We start from the raw sequence: 20,076 nt of genomic DNA on the forward strand, positions 1-20,076 counted from the left end.
TACGAGTAACAGTTCTAAGAAATTACTATCAACCTTTGGCTGGAAGGAAGAGGGGTGGGGAGGAAGAGGTGGTATTAGTAGAGGCCAGAGGCTACAGTATCAAGCAGAAGCTGGGAAGTATGGTGGGCCTGTCTTGCCAGAAGCATGGCACCACGAAGGAGAAAGAATGGCTGTCAGACACATTGTCCAATGCAGAGGGGAAGAGGAAGAAAACTCTGGCTTTCCCAGTTCACTCCCATTTCCCATCGGTGCTTTACATTGGTCAAACCTAGCTGAAATACAGCCTGCAAAGGTCAGCCCTCTCATGGCATACAGCAGGGAAGGGCCCAAGAATGTATCTGAGGGCAAATAAGCTAAGGTCTAACACAAGCACAGATCTGACGTATGGGTTAACCAAGGTTTGTATGGGAAGAAATGAGTTGGGGGAAGGGTGTACATGTACCATGGCCGTGTAGAGGACAGAGAGTATGGCAAGTATGGAGGAGTGAAAAATGGCCAGTGTGGTTAAACTGGAGAATGGCAGGGGAGAACGGAGGGCTGGAGAAATAGACAGGGACCAGGCCTGTGAGGGCTGGAATTTGTCATCCTACAATATGCAATCAGAAACCACTGAGGCAGGCAACTGATAAAATCAGATTTGTATCTCAAAAGTTCATTGATCCTCCCCTTTTCTTCCCAGGGCATTCACTAAACTGCAACAAGCCAGAAACTCTACTAGGTGCAGGATACATAGCATAAATACAATACAGCATGTTTGCGTCTCTGTGGAGTCTACCAGCAAGTGTCTAGCATGCTGGATTATCGAAGACCTTTTAAGTGTTATTTTAGCATGAATCATCTGATTATCATCAGGAACATGAGATTTATCTTCATTGCTCCACAGATTTAGTTCCAGTAAAGTTGCTGATTATCCTTATTGTTTACTTTTTGTATTTATATGCTTCTATTAGTCATTTACCCACCTTTGCCTTTTCGGCTGAAGAATACTAATTTTTTTTCCCATCCATTAATCCTTATATGGCTGTCTCATTTCCATATTAATTTTAATTATTTGTTCTTGCCCTGTCCAGTTCTGTTTTAAATTCCTTGTATTATATAGCAACCAAAAATGCACAAATAATTTATTCCCAGAGAATTTCACAGTTTTAAAATAAGTGTATAAAAAGATTTCATTTTGTGACATCGCTCATGAAAAGTCAAATTTCTTGTTTTGGAAGCACAGTGACATATTGACTACTTCTTTTAAGAATCCTAGATCTCATATTTTAAAGTAGAGTTTGGATTTCTTTCTTACATACTTGTCCTGAGAGCTCTTCTTTCATATTCCACCTCTTAACTTGGCACTTCTTAGCTTAGTGCCATGTGTAAATCTGAAGATTATACTGTACATTCCTTCTTCTAGATCTGTGCTGTCCAATATGGTACCCACTAGTCACATGCAACTTCTTAGCACTTGGAATGTAGCTGAAATTTAACCTATGCTATCATTATAAAATATATACCAGATTTCAAAGACTTTGTGTAAGAAAAGAAAGTAAAATATCTCATTGATTTTTATGTTGATTACATGTCAAAATGACCAGATTTGGGATATATGGGTCAAATAAAACATTACTAAAATTAATTTTACCTGCTTGTTTTTTACGTGTTCACTAGAAAATCTAAAATTACGTAAGTGCCACATATTATATTTCTATTAATGCTGTTTTAAATCATTTATGAAAATTGATCAAAGTCTCGGACTCAATCATTCAGGACACTATACCTATCATCCTTACCCTGTTTCTCACATCTTTAAGCCAGATCTAATTGTGACAAAATATTCTCCTAGGAATTAGATGTTGGGAAACTTTGGTATGGATCTTCATCAAAAGCTTTCTGAAAGTTGAAAATGCATTTACTGTTTTCATTTCTTCTGTATGCTCCTTTAGCATCTTCGTATTAGATAGGAATGATTTCCCTAAACACTGTTTTTTCTCCCAACTGATTACTTTTCCTTTACACTAAGTCTTTCCTGTATTCAACTGCCCTAATCGTTACTCTGGAAGTAAACAAAGATTCACTGGGCTCTATAATAAGCCATACTGTCTCTGAATCAGGCTTAATCTTAGGCAAGTGAACATGGCTGATCACATTTTGAAGGCCCTTGTATTCAAATCCCATCTTCCCATACTTTCAGATCTCTCCTTAACTCTGTTCTAAAATGATTCCATTATCATCACTAATTTTTTGAATACCATTCCCAGTCCAGTTTTTGTTAGAGGTAGTGGGATTTAATCAAACAAGTAGAGATCTTATAGTCAGAAGACTTTAGCTCTTTGTATATGGGAAAACTATTTCATAGATTCTAAAGTGCTACATATGTTAGATATTTTGCTTGCATATCTTGTTTCTTACCCTGGAAGGTCTTAGAAAATAGGTGTCTCCTCAAATATCTCTTTAATTGTATGGGTGTGTTTAAAAATTGATGGGAGCTTGATGTCATGATTTACCTTATCAGATTAGGCTTTGATGAGAAAACAATAGCTTTCTTTTCTAAAGAGAAGAAAAAATACCACTCAAGTCAAACAGAAAGAAAAAGTCCAAAATCTAGGAGGTGAATTCTTCAAGCTTCACAATTTTAGATAAGGCTGACCTATCTAAAGCCCTTCTTATAACGGTTGCCAGTTAATACCATGTAACACTCAGAAAGAATACACTGTTCTGATTAAGAACTCCCATATATCACTTACAGATTCTCCCCAACTGTTAGCTGAATGCTTTTTCGGGGATGCATCACTCCTTGCTTTTTAGGTAGATCTGAAGTAGCATGCCTTTAACCACAGTTCTCTCCGGTACCTGCATACTGGGCTACAAAAGGAATGAAGTATTTCTACTTTTATTTATACTGAACAAATGATTGTTCTCTCTTCTGCCCATCTACTCTAAATAAGGAGACCCAAAAGCTTCTTGTATAATTTCCTCTCCATTTCAAAACAGGAAAAAATTCATATTCATCTTTCCTTTCTGATAGTGACACATTTATATACCAATATTGTTTGGATTTTCAACCTCATGTCTCTAATTGCAAAAGGAAATACTTGGTCTCTTATGAAAGGCAACTGCTGTCAAGTACCTGAATGCAGAGTGTGGTAGGTTGAAGGAAGATGGAGAGTAGGGTTAGCATCAGAAAATGTACATAAAAGCTTATTTCTAAAAATCAAAACTCCTTATATGCTTTTATTCAGAATGAAAGAATAGGTGGGCGTTTGTACTAGCCCTACTGCCTTTTCCTCTGCACCAGAATTGCCAGATTCAGAGGTCCCAGAGCCCATTTCCATGGTGCCTTCTCTTTTCCCAGTGGCCTCAAACATTCCAAGTTGGAAGAATAGAGTTGGAATAGAACAACCTATTTGAAGAATCAAGTGAGTCAGTGTGGATAAATGATGAAGAGACGATATAGAAGGCACTGGCAGACTAGCTAAAATAGGGAGAGAGAGGGAAAGAGAACAAAATTTTTACTAATAATCTATTTTGTGTCTGAGGTTGGGCACAGTGGCTCATGCCCATAATTCAAGCACTTTGGGGGGCCGAGGCAGGTGGATCACCTGAGACCAGGAGTTCGAGACCAACCTGGCCAACATGGTGAAACTCCGTCTCTACTAAAGATACGACAATTAGCTGCGTGCAGTGGTGTACGCCCGTAGTCCCAGCTACTCAGGAGGCTGAGGCAGGAGAATTGCTCCGGGAGGCGGAGGCTGCAGTGAGTTGAGACTGCACCACTGCACTCCAGTCTGGGTGACAGAGCTAGACTCTGCCTCAAAAACAAAAACAATAATCTATTTTGTGTCTGGAACTAGGGGTAAAGCAACTGGGTGGTCAGTGGCAAGAAAACTCCAATTCTGGGAGGGTAAAACTTAGGATCTCTCTCTTTCCAACAATGTGTGCTAATGTGACATTTATGTGTTCTGTGGCGCTAACCAGGCACATAATAATGATTCACATGTGCTTTAATGTACGTCACATTAATTTATTATGAATTTTATTTGTAAGCCCTATACATTCTACAGATATTTATAGATAGTTTTTATAGTTTATTACTAAAATATCATGGCCTGAAACTTTTTAAAATCTGAAAACTCCTTAAATTTCTTTCTTGGTGAAAGTTAAGCAAAGTATGATCACCAAACCTGAATACTGCAATGGACCCGAAATAAATCACAAATTGCATTGTCTCTTTCTGGTGTGGTAAAGAAATTTTTAGTATTTTCTCTTTCATCTCTTGTAAGATAATCCCCTAATTTTTGTTTAAGCCTGATATCTAATTTACTTATACCTCAGCTATCTTGGCTTATAGGATTCTCAAGAGTAATCTTTACTATTTTCAAAGAACAAACACAACCACAAGGTACCTAATTTATCCTGTGAGTTCTTTTATTGTACGAATGAGCTAAGTACAGCACTGGTCTGAGTTTGCTCCAAACTTTTCTTGGATTTCTAATAAGGTATTTCTAAAATAGGCTTTATGTAGGCTATCTGCTAAATTATTCTTTGCAATTTCTCCCTTATATCCCAATTTATTAAAAATTCCCTTAAAAATAACAAGTCATGGCCAGGTGTGACAGCTAGTCCCTTTAATCCCAGCACTTTGGGAGGCTAAAGTGGGAGGACTGCTTGAGGACAGGAGTTCAAGATCAGCCTGGCTAAGACAGAAAGACCCTGTCTTCACCAAAAAATAAAAAATAAAAATAAATAGATGAGTGTAGTGGTGCACACCTGCAGTCCCAGCTACTCGGGAGGTGGAAGCTGAGGTAGGAGGATAACTTGATCTCAGGAGTTAGAGGCTGCAGTGAGCCATGATTGTGCCACTGCACTCTAGCCTGGGTGACAGAGCGAGACTGTCTCTAAAAAAAAAAAAAAAAAAAAAAAAAAAAATCAAAAGGTCATTAAATAGATTTGAGTTGTTTTCTTGTGGACTGGCTACATAAAAGCCATTCGTAACTCCTGTTTCTCCCTTGCCTTCTACTTCTAAAAAGGCAGAAAAATTAAAATGGCTTCTCATACTGTACTTTCTTGCTGCTGAGGAGGCCATATGACTCACTTCTGGCCAATGAGATATAAGTGGAAATCCCTGGAAGGAACTTCCAGGAAAGTTTTAAAAAGGACATGGCTGACATGTGCTTTTGGCCAGCTCTGGACCACACTCTTTTTCTTGAAAGGTAAAATACTAAGTATGCATTAGACATCTTGCAACCATGAGGGCAAAAACCCCATACTAAGGAAGATGGAGGAGGAAGCTATGTTCCTAGATTACAGTGTTATACTCCTTTAAAAACTCAAGGCACATTAAAAGTATGACAGGAATTAAGTTTCTTTTATTCTGCATATTCATTATAGTTAGTGACTAACCTCAATGAACAAATTTCAACATTAAATACTGTTTTCAACCTAGATTGTATTTACACAAAGATGGCATCCTAAACTCATCAAATAATTTAGCATAATTGTTTTTAATGATGGTCTAGTTTCTACTCATATTTGTAATGTATTACAAATTATCGAATCCTACTCCCTGATGTTTTATGTTGTCTTAAAGAACATAATAATTCTCCTCCCTAGGAATATTAAATTCAGACATTCGTAATTTAATGCCTGTAGACACTGTTGCTGACATTTTCAACATCAGATATAATTAATAACCTAGAATTCTTTCTTCAAAACTACTTATGACATCTGCTGAGATTTAAAATAATGACAAGATTAAAGTCTTACCAACTTTTGCTATAAAATATTAGAACTGTCTAATCTAATACCTTTGCAAATATAATAAAGGATATTGAAAATGCCAATAGCAATGGCAAGTTATGACCAATTCAAAGTAAAGGCAAAAATTTAGCTGGACAAAACAATAATGCTTCTTCAGGTAGTTATGTATTTCAAAACAAATTCTAATGCTACTTCCTTCATTTTTCTGAGGAATTGCTTCAAATTGTTTGAGACATAATTTAAAGAAGGTTGGGGCAAGAACAGCCACCAAAGAAAGGGGAAACCTTCCATGAAACCTCTATTTTGACCATGTCATTACCATGCTTAAAATCTTCAACAGCTCCCCACTGCTTTCATAAATCCAAACTCTGTGGGCCAACCATCCTTCCTTTCCAGTTTTACTTGTCCCTCCTTCTCCATTCTGATCAAAATTATCCTCTTTCTTCCAAAATAATTTCATACTGCCCAATTTTTATATAAGGATGTTCACAACAGTTAATACATAAATAAATCAGAAACAATTTAAAAGTCAAAGGAATATTCATAAAAATACTACATAGTTGTTCATTAGAGACTTAACAGGATTTCGACTGTTACCCTGTAGTACTAGGTACATGCTTCTACTAAAATAATTATTCACTGTTTATCTGAAATTTAGATTTAACTGGGTGTCCTCTATTTTCTCTGGTAAGCCTGCTCCAGTGTCATCTCTTTAGAGTCCTATTATCAACAGATGTAAAGAGTCTCCTTTATCATAACTTACAATTTCTCTGTCATATGCCTGTTTTCTTCATAGCACCTGTGAATCTTTGGGAATAGCTTTGTTCACTTTTTCTGTTTACCATTTGTTACTGTGTTCTATCTTTACCCTATAAAATGTAGATCACCTCCTCCCTCTTCCAGTCCCCACACCACAAATCTACCCCATGTTAGTATTACAAGAATAGGGGCTTTTTTTGTCTTGAACAGTTTCTCTTGAATTTAAAACAGTGCCCAGCACAAAGTAAGTGCTCATAAAATATCTGTCCAATGAATGAATAATGAATACTCTGATTTCACATGTACTTGAAGGTGTTTATTTAAAATTAGTTCCTTCTAACTTCATAATTGAAGCAATCTAAAAGTTCTGAAAGGAATGCTAGTCAGGCTAGGTTTCTTATGCAGGTAACATGAATACTAACTATAGTTTCATGTGATTTACTTTATCAGTGTAGTTGTATTGTAACAAGACAAAGAACTGTTCATAGCTATTTGCACATGACCAAAAATAACTCTAGGAATATAGAAATAGTAATAAATGCATGCTTATAAAATAGAACTTTATACAGATATAAATCACTGCAAATCCATTTTACCGTCTTAATAGAACTCCTCTGTTTTTCTTCCCAAACACTACTGCTTAACTCAAGTGTGCAATGAACATTTGCCTCTCTGTCATAGGATCCAAAAATGAGTAACCTGCAGAATAAAACAAAACAAGGGAGAGTATCATTCCTGTTATATTCATTAAAATTTTTATTTCTGATTATTACAACAAGAAACAGTACATTACTCTATTACTATCATAGCTTTAGTAACAGAAAAAAAATTAAGTCAAATATTTTATACACCCTCTAGTGGAAACATGAAGTAAAGCTAAATTTGGTGAGATTCCAGGATATGCTGTTTTTCAGCGGCTAAGTCAAACAAATACAAAGTATTATCTACTCATTAGGTAAAGAAATTGACCAAATATTTATATGTAGCAGCAAGAGCAATACATCTTCAAAACAGACTGTTGAATTTAAAAACAAACAAGATGCAGAATAATGCTAGTATACCATCAACTCTGTAAAACACACACACACACAAAAGTGCAATATAATTGCTTATAAACACACACACACACACACACACATACACACACCATCTACTAATGTGACCTCAGGCAAATTATTTAACTTCTCTAAGCTAAGCCCATCTCCTCCTCTGGAAACTCTGGGCAAAAATAGTACTTACCTCTGAGAACTGTTGTGAGTAAAAGGTAATGCACACGAGGCATTTAGCACAGTGCCTAGCAAACATTAAGTGCTCAATAAATGTTATTTCTATTATTGTCTTGAAAACAACCGTCAAGGAATATTGGCATCATGTAATTTTACTATTTAATATTTAGATCTAAAAAAGACATGTGAGGTCCAATCATGAGATTATATAATATAGTTTTTAATGCTGAAGAAAAAAGGTTATTCATGTGTCCAACTTCTATATCATCTATCCTCAAAATCAGAATGTAAATCTGCCAACTTGTTTCAGGAGTAAGTTTGAGAACAGCTTTAACACTAACGAACATGTTGACTGTTACTCTATTACTTTACCTCCCTATGAAGATCATGAGATAGTAGTGAATACTGAAAAAGTGGATAAAACACATAAGAGAAATTAAAAAAACACTGTGTCTGCAGGTTAAAGACCTCAAGCAAATCATGTCCATACTCCACAAACTAGACTCACAAACAGAAGCCTGAACAAACTCGTGAAAAATCAAACCAAAACAAACAAAAATAAACCCCTAAAATTTTAAGCTCTAAACAATTCTTAAATACTCTTAAAAGGAACGTTAAACTTAGTGCCTAACGACTTATTATCAAAAAGAAGGCAGTCCAAATACATACAGGATTCTTAAAACATAAAATACTAAGTTTAGGGAAAAAATGAGAATCTACATTCATTAAAGCTCTGCTGCCACCAACTGTTCAAAGAATAAACTACCTAAGGACCTTTACTATCATGCAGAGAAAAATGTACCAGCTAGTGTCCCCAAATTCCTGACAGGTATTAATCTTCAGAATTCAGGAATGAAAAAGCAAAATTCTCAGAAATTCTCCCTTGTAATCATAAGTTATTCCATATTTTTCACAGCACTTTAAAAATGCTTTTGGAAAGAGCAATAAAAAAAATTAACAAAAATTAACTCAAAATGGGTCACAGACCTGAATATAAAAGCTAAAACTATAAAATCCTTAGAAGAAAACATAAAAGCAAATCTTCTTGACCTTGGACTAGGCAATGGTTTCTTAAATCCAACACCAAAAGCATAAGTACCAAAAGAAAAGTAGATAAATTGGACTTCACCAAAGTTAAAAATTTTTTAAAGTAAATGAAAAGACAACTCACAGAACGGGAAAAAATGTTTGCAAATCCAGTATTTGATAAGGGCCTAGTATCCAGAAAACATGAATTCTTTACAGCTCAACAATAAAAAGACAAATAATGCAATTTTAAAATGGGCAAGAAATCCGAATAGGCACATCTCCAAAGATGCACAAATGGTCAATAAGCATATGAAAAGATGCTCAACATCATTAGCCATTGAAGAAGGGCAAATCAAAATGACTTTTTATCCATTAGATTGGCTATAATAAAAGAGACAATAACAAGTATTGGTGAGGATATGGAGAAATTAGAATCCTCATACATCGTTGATGGGAATGTAAAATGATATAGTCACTTTGGAAAACAATTTGACAGTTACCCAAAAAATTAACACAGAGTTAACACATAGCTCAGTAATTTCACTCCTAGGTGTGTAAGCAAGAGAAATGAAAGCATATATTCACACAACATGCATGCAAATGTTCACAGCAGCATTATTCATACTTAATAGCCAAAAAGTGGAAACAAGCCAAATATCCATCAAATGATGAGTGGGAGAAATAAAATGTGTCATATCCATATAATGAAGTATTATTCTACAATAAATGAAAGGAAGTATTAATATATGCTACATACACTATGAATGAACCTTGAAAAAATTCTAAGTGAAATAAGCCAGTCACAAAAGACTGCATATTGTATGATTCCATTCATATAAAATATCTTGAAAAGGCAAATTTATACAGACAGAAAGTTATTTAGGGTTGCAGGAGGAGTACTAGAAGAAAATGAGGATTACTGATAATGGATAAGGAATTTCTTTGAGGGGGATGAAAATATTCTAAAATTAAACTCTGACAATGGTTATACAGTCCTGTAAATATATTAAAAAACAGTTACTTGTATACTTTAAATGGGTGAATTGCATGGTATATTAATTATATCTCAATAAAACAATTTAAAGAAAAAATGAGTGATCATAATAATAAATAATGAATCATTTTTCTGTGAAAAGGTTACATTTAAAGTTTCAAAGGTTTAAAAAAAAGATGTAATAATAAATGATCGGTTTATTATGGTTGTAAGTCAATATATTGTGACAAGATTATAAACTTCAATAAAATGTAAAACTGCTCTTTATTTGATACAGATATTTGATAACAGAAACATAAAAAGGGTACTTTAAAACCAAATAAATTCAAAAAAATTAATTGTGAAAAATAACCATGTATATTAATAACATTCTTAACAATAAAAATTTAAAGCATACAAAGCATTATTTGCCCTATTCAAACTCTTCATTTTTGTTTTGTGACAAATATCACAGAAAAAGTTTTTGTTTTGAATTGTTATTGATTCGTTCAATTGTAATGAGTATTTCCAAAATCATCTCCAGGTTAGGTGCACTAAACAAACATTATGGGAGGCCATTATACTGAGCTCCTGCACTAGATCCTAGTAAGAACAAACCAAATAAGAGGCCCAAACAGACTTATAACTGAATTTGTTGTAGTTTTGTCTTTTGACAGTTCTGGTGGCCCTATGAAGGGACATGAAGGAGATTTCTGATGACCCATGACCCAGAGACCTCTTGAGGAACATGGAAAAGGTGCTGCTGAGCTCTCTTTTGGGTCCTCTGTCTTCCTCAGGAAGCCCTGAAAATTGTTAAGTTTCTCACAAGCTTTGCTTTCTTTTGCCCTGAGTTCCCTGATCTTTGTGGTTTGGGGTTAATCTGTGCTGTGAGAAGGCACTTGACTTTTGGATTTGCAGTAGCTTAGGAGTCACTGGCAAGAGCTGCAGTTTTAAAGGTAACTGACAGTGGTTGAACTAAGTGGTTATTACTGCAGGGGGCACGAACTCTAGTTTTCAGAATTTGCAGTTATGTTGGTTCTATATTCTTCATTTTTCTTGTACACTCAGGTAATAGAGGCCTCAGGTGTCTGGTTCACAGAGAAATGGGAAAATCATTGGCTAGGTCGATCAGTGGAATGTCAGAGCCAAAGCCATAACCTAACTGGTGGACATGGGTGAGGCACGTAAGAGCTATTAGAGCAACCCATCACTAAAAAATAAGACTACCATGAGAAGATAAGCGTGGTCAGGGAATGGGTCAGTTAACATAAAGTTGTCCAGGAGCCACAAGAAAATATCCATGCAATGAAGCACACTGTAGAAGCATTATAGGACTCAAACTCATGGCATATCCCTCTTAGGTTTTTATCTTGGCTCTGGGAGACCCAAGACTCAATGTAAAAATAGGATCCTTAATTTCTGAAGAGTTGAGTACTTGGCCTTCTGGCTATACCCAACTTTCACATGTATGAGTATTAAGCCTGAAAGCTGCATATACTTACAGAAGTGGCAAAATCTTATTAAAGATAATTCAGAATTACAATGGTCATATGAAGACCGTTCCAGAAGAACAAGACCGTTCATCTAAGAAATGTACTTGAATCCCAAGCCTCCCAATTAACTGGTAGAGAGAATGGGATTCTCCTTTTAATTGGTATTCAGAAGCCTTAAAGAAACAACAGTATTCAAAAATAGCTTTTATAAAAGATTCATTGCAAAAAGCTAATGAAAAGCTAAAAACGCAAGATAATCCTCATATACCAAGGACAGTAAGACTGGCCTGACTACTATTGCTCCCCTCTATCCTACTTTGCCTGGATATTAAGTCTACTAACCGTTTGAACTACATTTCTTTTCTGAAAGAGCAGTTAAACAGCTTTTTTAATAAAATAAAACACCCTGAAAATTCCAAAATGATCCCCCAGTAACTTACACTTCCTGGACAAAAGCATAGAGAACTTTCTATATCCAGGGAAGAACTTCAAAATTTTTCTGAAGAATTCATCGTCTTAATTGGAACCTATGACCTGTTATTACTGACCTCTACCAACTAATACACTTTGTCGAAAGGGACCTGAGGAAGCACAAAAATGAATGTAAGAGGCAGAACAGTATTCTCCTGAGAATGGTATCAGTGGCCCAACAAGCCCTACCTGGATCTACTTACGGGTAAGGCAGAGCCCCCAAAACTGCAAATGACTTTCTGAAAGCCATTCCTAAAGTGTTTCCCCATTTGCACTATGTGGTCTATCACCCAGACCTACATGCTAAAGAAATATGAAGCTGTTACTGACTTGACAATTCACTTGGAAGCCCTTTTGGTAAGGCATTCCAGCTTCCCCCAACTTGATGCAGGCTCATAAAAAAGACAAAAGACAGGCCGGGAGCAGTAGCTCTCACCTGTAATCCCAGCACTTTGGGAGGCCAAGACGGGTGGATCACTTGAGCCCAGGAGTTTGAGACCAGCCTGGCCAACATGGTGAAACCCCGTCTCTACTAAAAATACAAAAATTAGCCGGCTGTGGTGGCGCACACCTGTAATCTAAGCCACTCAGGAGGCTGAGACAGGAGAACTGCTTGAATGTGGGAGGCTGAGGTTGCAGTGAGCCAAGATAGTCCAGCACGAGCAAGACTCCATCTCAAAAAAAAAAAAAAAAAAAGACAAGAGGCTACAGGACTGAGCTACACTAGTAATCACAGCAGAACATTTCAAGAGGACCTTAGAGCAAAATAAGAAACAAATGACTTCCAAATTACGGCCTTTCAATTACAGGAGCTCCATGGCAACCAACAACCCAGAATTACCTTTGGGCCTGTCTGTAGGGTGCTTCTACAATAAAGGAATGCTACTGCAGCAGTTTCCAAAGAAACACTGCCACTTGTGCAAACAACCAAGACAGTATAAAAAGGGTTGCCCAAAAAAATTTCTAGGGAAGTCCCTAAGAACAAGCTTCTGAATTTTCTCCTAGGTTCATCTGTGTACTTCCTTGTAAAATTCTATAGTGAATTACTATAATTCGCCATGTACATTTCATCTACCTGACACACCTGCATCAGTCTAGGTTCTCCTAGAGAGTGTCTATTTTGAAAAGCCTGTCAGGGTAGGGCTAGAGTTCAGCGCCACTCTCTAGAGAGAAATCTCAAGAAAAAATCAGAGGAAAATGAAACAAATTCAGTTTTGGCAGATATATACTTTGTTCATCCAGATGAGACTTGGAGATATTCAGATTTAAAATGTAGTTCATCTGACAAATCGACCTCTAATAATAGGCAACATGCTCTAAGCTCATTCTTATAAAAATTTGCATTCTTTCTCCATGCCTTTGAGATAAAAAATTTCTATAATGTTTTACCTAAGAATCTTCCTTGGAAGTGCAAATTTAGGGTTGCCAGGTTAACAACCGCTTAGGGGAATGGAACAGGTAACTGAAAGACTGATAGTTTACAGGGGAAAAAAAACCATGTGGAAATTGTCAAATGAAAAAATTTGAAAGCTGTGGAATCTGCAAGAAACAAGCAATATGTGTTTTTGGTAAGAAAAGTTATAGAATTTTCTTGGAGGACTGATCTGTTCTTAATAGGAAATAGTGAAAGATTTTTCTTTGCTTTTTAAATAATTGACCTAGGAAACAAAGATTTTGTGTTTTATCAAGATAATTGTTAGTGCTTCATATTATCTTTTACTAGGTATTTAATTGCTTGAGTCTTCTCAATATTAAAAGAGTTAAGTTTTTGTTGACAACTGTATAACCCGTACTTGTCTTTAAAATCTTTCTCAATTAAATACATAACAAGATCATATTTAGTTAAGGTTTAAAACATTTCGATATTTTTGACAAACTTACCAAAATCAAATTCTAAATTAAGTCTCTTTGACCTTAATTTAATTTTGGAATTTCCTAGTTGGGCCCCTGAAAACCCAAAGACTATGTTTCTCACCTTGTGAAAGAGAGATAACTAACTGGGCTTATGTGATAAAATTATGTGGGAAGCATTGTCAAATAATAAGTGATACTAAACCTTCTTTACATTATGTTAACGGGTATGTTACCGATATGAGTATTCCAAAATTTGTATGAGATTACTAGAAATCTAATAGTTATCAGTCATAATTTTTGATTATGTTAAATGTTACAATGCTATAGCAATAACCAAATTTCTTTGTCAATTGCTGATTATAATGAACTCTCATCAGACTTTTAGCCATGGCCCTTCTAACTCTTGATCATCCCCAGACAACGGTTTTGGCTCTTCCCTAAAAGCATGTGCAGTCAGTTACAGTCCAAAATTGCTTATTCGTCAAGATTCACTACAAGTACTCTGGAATACAAGTTTCTGATAACTTTAAGATCATACCATTGGCCTAGATAAGAATTAATAAAACTCTAATGAAGAAACTGATGGCTTCATGAAACTGCTAACCAAGATCTGGCAGAATAAGAATAAATTACACAGAACTGAATAAACTGATGAGAATTTTTTTTATGATTTTTAAATTTTAAATATTGCTGATTCTTCAGTGTTTTGTTTTCCAGATTTAAAGAAACTGTTTTTTTCTTTTAATCTATAGCTTATAGTAGTGTGGTCAAGTTCACTTTTGTGAGCAAAATTTGAAACCTTTACTTTTTCATCCCATCTGATCCCTCCAGATTTTGGAAACTATTAGTGAGTATTCTTAATTTTATGGCAATATAATCATTTACATATGTTTCTTAAGAATCTGTTCTCCTTGTAAAAGGACACAGTTGGCAATGGTACCAAGCTTTGACTGGAATCTCATATTTTCAGATATGACCAGACAACTTCAAGGAATTAAAGTTGACTTTATGGCACCATTAACACCTCTGTCGCCCCTCTCCCCAACTGCCACCATGGAAAAACTGGTCTGGTACCTTGAATACAACAGCTCAGCTGGTGGTCTTATAGCAGGGTGAAGAATGTCGCTTCCTGACAGGCCCAGGAAACTCAACATATTTTTGGGACCTCAAGAGACAGGAATTCACCATAATCTATTAAGTACTATAGGTGAAGTTTAATGGTGAGTCCTGGGTTTGGCTTCACAGCCTTCAGAGTCTTGTAAATCTTATTTGAAATTACCCATAAAAAGTTTCAGAAAAGCAAACTTTTTTTTTTTTTTTGAGACAGAGTCTAGCTCTGTCACCCAAGCTGGAGTGCAGTGGTGCAATCTCAGCTCACTAGAACCTCCACCTCCTGGGTTCAAGCAATTCTTGTGCCTGAGCCTCCCAAGTAGCTGGGATTACAGGCACATGCCACCATGCCTGGCTAACTTTTTGTATTTTTAGTAGAGATGGGGTTCCACCATATTGGCCAGGCTGGTCTCAAACTCCTGGCCTCAAGCGATCTGCCCGCCTCAGCCTCCCAAAGTGCTGAGATTACAGGTGTGAGCCACCATGCCCAGCCAAAACTATGAAAAAAAAGCCACACTTTATCTGTTAGATTGTAGCTCAGTTCATTTGTAAGTTTTTATTATCTTCCTATAGACTGAACTAGATCCTGGGTTCTTCTCGTTTCCTCCTGATATGGTTTGGCTCTGTCTCCCCACCCAAATCTCACCTTGAACTGTAATCCCTATAATCCCTATGTGTCCAGGGTGGGACCAGGTGAAGGTAATTGGATCGTGGGGATGGTTTCCTTCATGCTGTTCTTGTGATAATGAGTGAGACTCACGAGATGTGACGGTTTTATAAGTGTCTGGCATTTCCCCTGCTCGCACTCAATCTCTCTCCCGTCACCTTGTGAAGAAGGTGCCTGCTTCTTCTTCCCCTTCCGCCATGATTGTAAGTATCCTGAGGCCTCCCCAGCCATGCAGAACTGTCAGTCAATTAAACCTCTTTTCTTTATAAATTACCCAGTCTTGGGTATTTCTTTATAGCAGCATGAGAACGGACTAATAAACCTCCAATATTTGGCTCCATACAACTCTCCAACTAAGAATAGTAACTGCTCTGTTCTTTAATCCCTGTATGGTGAAGCTAGACAAATCAATATAAATTTCAAGAGACAAGTTTCATACCTAATGTGTGGGCCACACAGAGTTCAGCAAATCATCCTATGCCATAACCAGAGACGTTAACAACAGTGAACCAGGACAAGAAGTTGATAGTTTTGTGCTGTGGACAGCTTTTCCCAAGACTTCGGAACAAGCCTCCTTATCATAATGAGACTCTTACCTCTCTTAATGCCTTGCTTAAGCTTTCTTCTTTTACTTGGTGCAGGATAATGCTGTAATCAAAATTCCACAATCAAACAGCTTCTGTGGGTAACTTGATGAAGTGCTGGATCTGTTATGTCAAACCCAAATCTTTATATGACCTAAGAGATCCATTAATATACCTAGTGGTTACCTTTAGCAACATCTCTAATACAACTGCTTGTTCAAATTGAACTAGCGGTCCCTTGCATAGAGTTAGACTTCTAGAACCACTTGTTCTCACTCCTTGTTTTAAATTAGCACAGTCATAGAAAGCTGGATAATAGAATTTCTACCTACTAGCTGAACAAGGAGGAATCTGTGCAGTTGCAGACACTTCTTGTTACACACGGATAAATACATCTGGTATTATAAAGATTGAGGTACAAAAAATTAACAAAAGGCGACTTGGTTAAAATGGGTAGACTTCTAATATAGCTCATTCTTTGATCCATCTGATTTGATCGGTTTGGTTCATGGGGACCTTGGTTAGGGAACATACTCCAAACTCTGCATACTATCCTTCTGATAGTAGTAGTCTCCCTATGCACTGTACTCTCTCAAATGCTTTGAATGTTTATATGCAGCCATCTGTCAAACATCAAATGCTCTCTCTTGGCTGGAACAACAAAAACTCAAAGAAATGAGTGACCATGAGGACACCGTAATCTATGAATGGCATGTTGAAACTGGCAATGCAGAATGATAGAAACTTCAAGTAGCACTAATGCCCTAAGTTTTGGTCAGATTCTCACCTAGGGGTACTAAAGGATCTCACCTAGGTGAGAGTGTGACCAAATGAGGGGAATTGTTAAACAAAAATTATGGGAGGCCAGTGTTTTGGACTAAGCTCCCGCATTAGGCCCTAACAAAACAGACCAAACCAAAATAGAGTCATTTTAATGCTAAATGTCATATAAGCAAATAGATTCCAAACAGACTAGTTTTTCCTGAAAATAGGTGATTCCAGTCTACCTGAGTTAGCATAAGTCAGTCCCCTGTGCTTTAACCTTTACCAAGAAGCAACTTATGTTAACCAATCAGGTTTTTTTTCTATTGTTCTGTTTCCTTGTTTCCACCTTACCAAACCTACTGTTCTTTCTGCCATTGTCCAGTGGGAGTTTTCATTCTATTTGCAGAACAGAGGCTGTCCTGATGCATGAATCATGAATAAAAGCCAATTCGATCTATAATTAAATGTTTATAATTGTCTTTTGACAGGTGTTAGGGTACACGTTGCTTCATGTATGTTTACTTTTTTCCATGAAAATATTTTGTCCAATTTTTCCGAATTTGGTTTTACCTTTGAAATGGATATGGCTTTTACTAATTCTGATTTTTAGATTACTTTTTTATTCCGTCACAGAATTATGCAACATTAACATCTTCTCTTTACATTTCTTCTGTTGAAATATATATAAAGAGCTGTAGCTTTAAGTGGATATTCAAATACTGGAAAACACCAACAAACATTATTATCACTCTAGTACAATTAGAGTGTCTCCTACAAAGGTCAGCTTCACTACAGAGAAGCATCTGTCAAATCTGCCAATTTAAGGATTTGTTTTGCTCCAAAACTTATTTCTTGGGAATAAAAAAAAAGGATTATTTCTTAGGATTAATATAAAGTATAATATGTGCACAAACTTAATTATTTTGTTTGCAAGAATGACTCCCATTACCAAAGTTATACTCAAGATTAACTGTTCAGAATGTGATTGTTTCTCTCCTACAAGTTCCAGATTTGGTTTCTGGGACCTAATTCCCTATGTCAGTGCTTCCTGTGCCTGCTTTTGACCTGACATCAATGAATTCCTTCAACCAGCAGTGTTTCTATGTTGACTGTCAAGCTTTAATTCTCAGGAGAATTACAATATTCCCTCCCCCGCTGCATTTTCTTGATTTTTTAAGATCATTCTTTTTTTTTTTTTTTTTTTTTGGACACAGGGTCTTGCTCTGCTGCCCAGGCTAGAGCACAGCAGTGTGATCACGGCTCACTGCCACCTTGACTTCCCAGGATTAAGCAATTCTCTCACCTCAGCCTCTGCAATAACTGGGACTACAGGCACAAGCCACCATGCCCAGTTAATTTCTTTTTTCTATGTTTTTGTAGAGAGAAGGTCTCACTATGTTGCATCAAACTCTCTTTACCAAAAAGTAACTTATGTTAACCAATCAGTCTTTTTTTTTTTTCCTATTGTTCTGTTTCCTTGTTTCTACCTTACCAAACCCACAGTTTTGCCATTGCCCAGTGGGAGTTTTCATTCTATTTGCAGAACAGAAGCTATCTTAATTCATGAATCATGAATAAAAGCCAATTAGATCTATAATTAAATATAATCCTCCCTCCTCAGCCTCCCAAAGTGTTGGGATTATAGGGTGGGCCACAGCACCAGGCCTTGACTGATATCTCCTCTTGATATTTGAAAAACATGGAAATTTCTGAAGAAATGCCAGAAAGGAGTTTCCACTGGAAACGTGAGTACCAGCCAGTTAGATGAATATAGAAGACATTTGCTTTAGCTTAAGATGAACTATAATCTCTACATTTAAACAAAAGGGTCAATTTTCATTTCACATTTCTTACAGTTCAACCTTAAACAAAGACAGGCTTTCCATTCAAATTATATAATGACCAGAAGCAAGTAGTAACAATCACTGGCTAATAAATATTTTGCATAAATATAAACAATGAACATGTGTTAAATAAGCAAGAAATGAGTATAAATAAATGTCTACTATTACTACTTCCAAAGGGAAGTCAGTACTACTGAACAAAAAAGCAAAAGAAATTGCCTTTTATCTCCTCTAAATTGCCTTCTATCTCCTGAAAAAGCTATTACCCCTGCGAAATTTCTTACCAAGTTCAAAGTATTCTTTTAAAGGCAAAGGTATGCTGAAACCTTCAGTAAGCACAAATACAAACACCACCTAGAAACATGTTAAGATTGTTTACGTGATTAACCCATTTATACCGGAGGCTGCAAATTTTTTTTGTGAAAAATCAGACCTTGGCGATGATGTTGAGCAGTAGGATATAAATAACTCCCACAAGCTTAGAGTTCCAATAATGGAAGACTAGGTATAAATGGATTAAAGATCAAACCACTGAGAAAAGGAAAGTAATTCCCAATGCTCCTGCTATAAGAAAGTCATTTCTACAAAGAAAAGTACAAAATGGTGGGGCGTGGTGGCTCGTGCCTGGAATCCCAGCACTTTAGGAGGCCAAAGTAAGTGAATACCTTGAGGCCAGGAATTCAAGACTAGCCTGGGCAACATGGCAAAACTCCGTCTCTACAAAAAATATAAAAAGGAGTTGGGCATGGTGGTGTATGCCTGTAGTCCCAGCTACTCGGGAGGCTGAGGTGGGAGGATTGCTTGAGCCTGGCAGGTGGAGGTTGCAGTGAGGCAAGACCAAGACATTGCACTCCAGTCTGGGTGACAGAATGAGACCCTATCTCAAGAAAGGAAGAGGGGGGGAGGGAAGGAAGGAACGAAAGAAGGGAGGGAGGGAGGGAGGGAAAAATCTGTTTTTTCTTTTTTTTTTTTCCCTTTGGTGACTAAACTGAATTTGAAAGGAAAACCCTGCACCTGAAGGGGATCAAATACCACTTCACCTGTTGTTAAAAGAGTCAGGCTTCGTTGACCTTTTATACCTGCTCACCTCCTCTCTATATTCCCCACCCTCCTCAGAAACATCCTCATGCAGAACTCAATTTTCCTCAAATTTCACGACTTCCAAATCTAATCTACAGTCTTCATTTTCCCCCTGCTACCTCTAAAACCCCAAGAGTTTGCAGAACGCTCTTACAGGGAAATCTAACCACGCCTTACTACTTAAGATATGTAAAATCAAATTCATCTGCTTTTGAAATGAGTACCTCTATTTTCCCCTCCAGTCCTTGAAGGCAACTGTGTCTTGTTCTTTCTATCCTACAACATGCAGAAAATAATCAGTACTTGCTGAGCAAATCAATGTCAATGGATACATAACCCTCCTACACTCAGATCCTTAGAGTTCCTTTGCCTCCCCTGCCTATTAACTCAATCATATATTGTCACTCACTAAACCCTGTCCTAGTTATCCCATGTGTCCCTTCCTTCCTGTTCCTATTAACACGTATCTATGAGGC

General features: G+C 36.7%; 1 protein-coding gene across 2 annotated transcripts in view; it reads right to left on the bottom strand.

The window, feature by feature from the left end:
• PDZD8 (PDZ domain containing 8) overlaps positions 1-20,076 on the bottom strand; it is a 108,842-nt gene that overhangs the window by 41,294 nt on the left and 47,472 nt on the right. For both annotated transcript variants that reach the window (XM_010388883.2, XM_030940723.1), the window contains one exon: positions 7,101-7,203. In XM_010388883.2, the coding sequence (XP_010387185.1) occupies positions 7,101-7,203 (103 nt within the window). The remainder of the gene's footprint in view (positions 1-7,100; positions 7,204-20,076) is intronic.

The sequence above is a fragment of the Rhinopithecus roxellana genome, chromosome 11, assembly GCF_007565055.1.
Source record: "Rhinopithecus roxellana isolate Shanxi Qingling chromosome 11, ASM756505v1, whole genome shotgun sequence".
NCBI classification, from domain to species: domain Eukaryota; kingdom Metazoa; phylum Chordata; class Mammalia; order Primates; family Cercopithecidae; genus Rhinopithecus; species Rhinopithecus roxellana.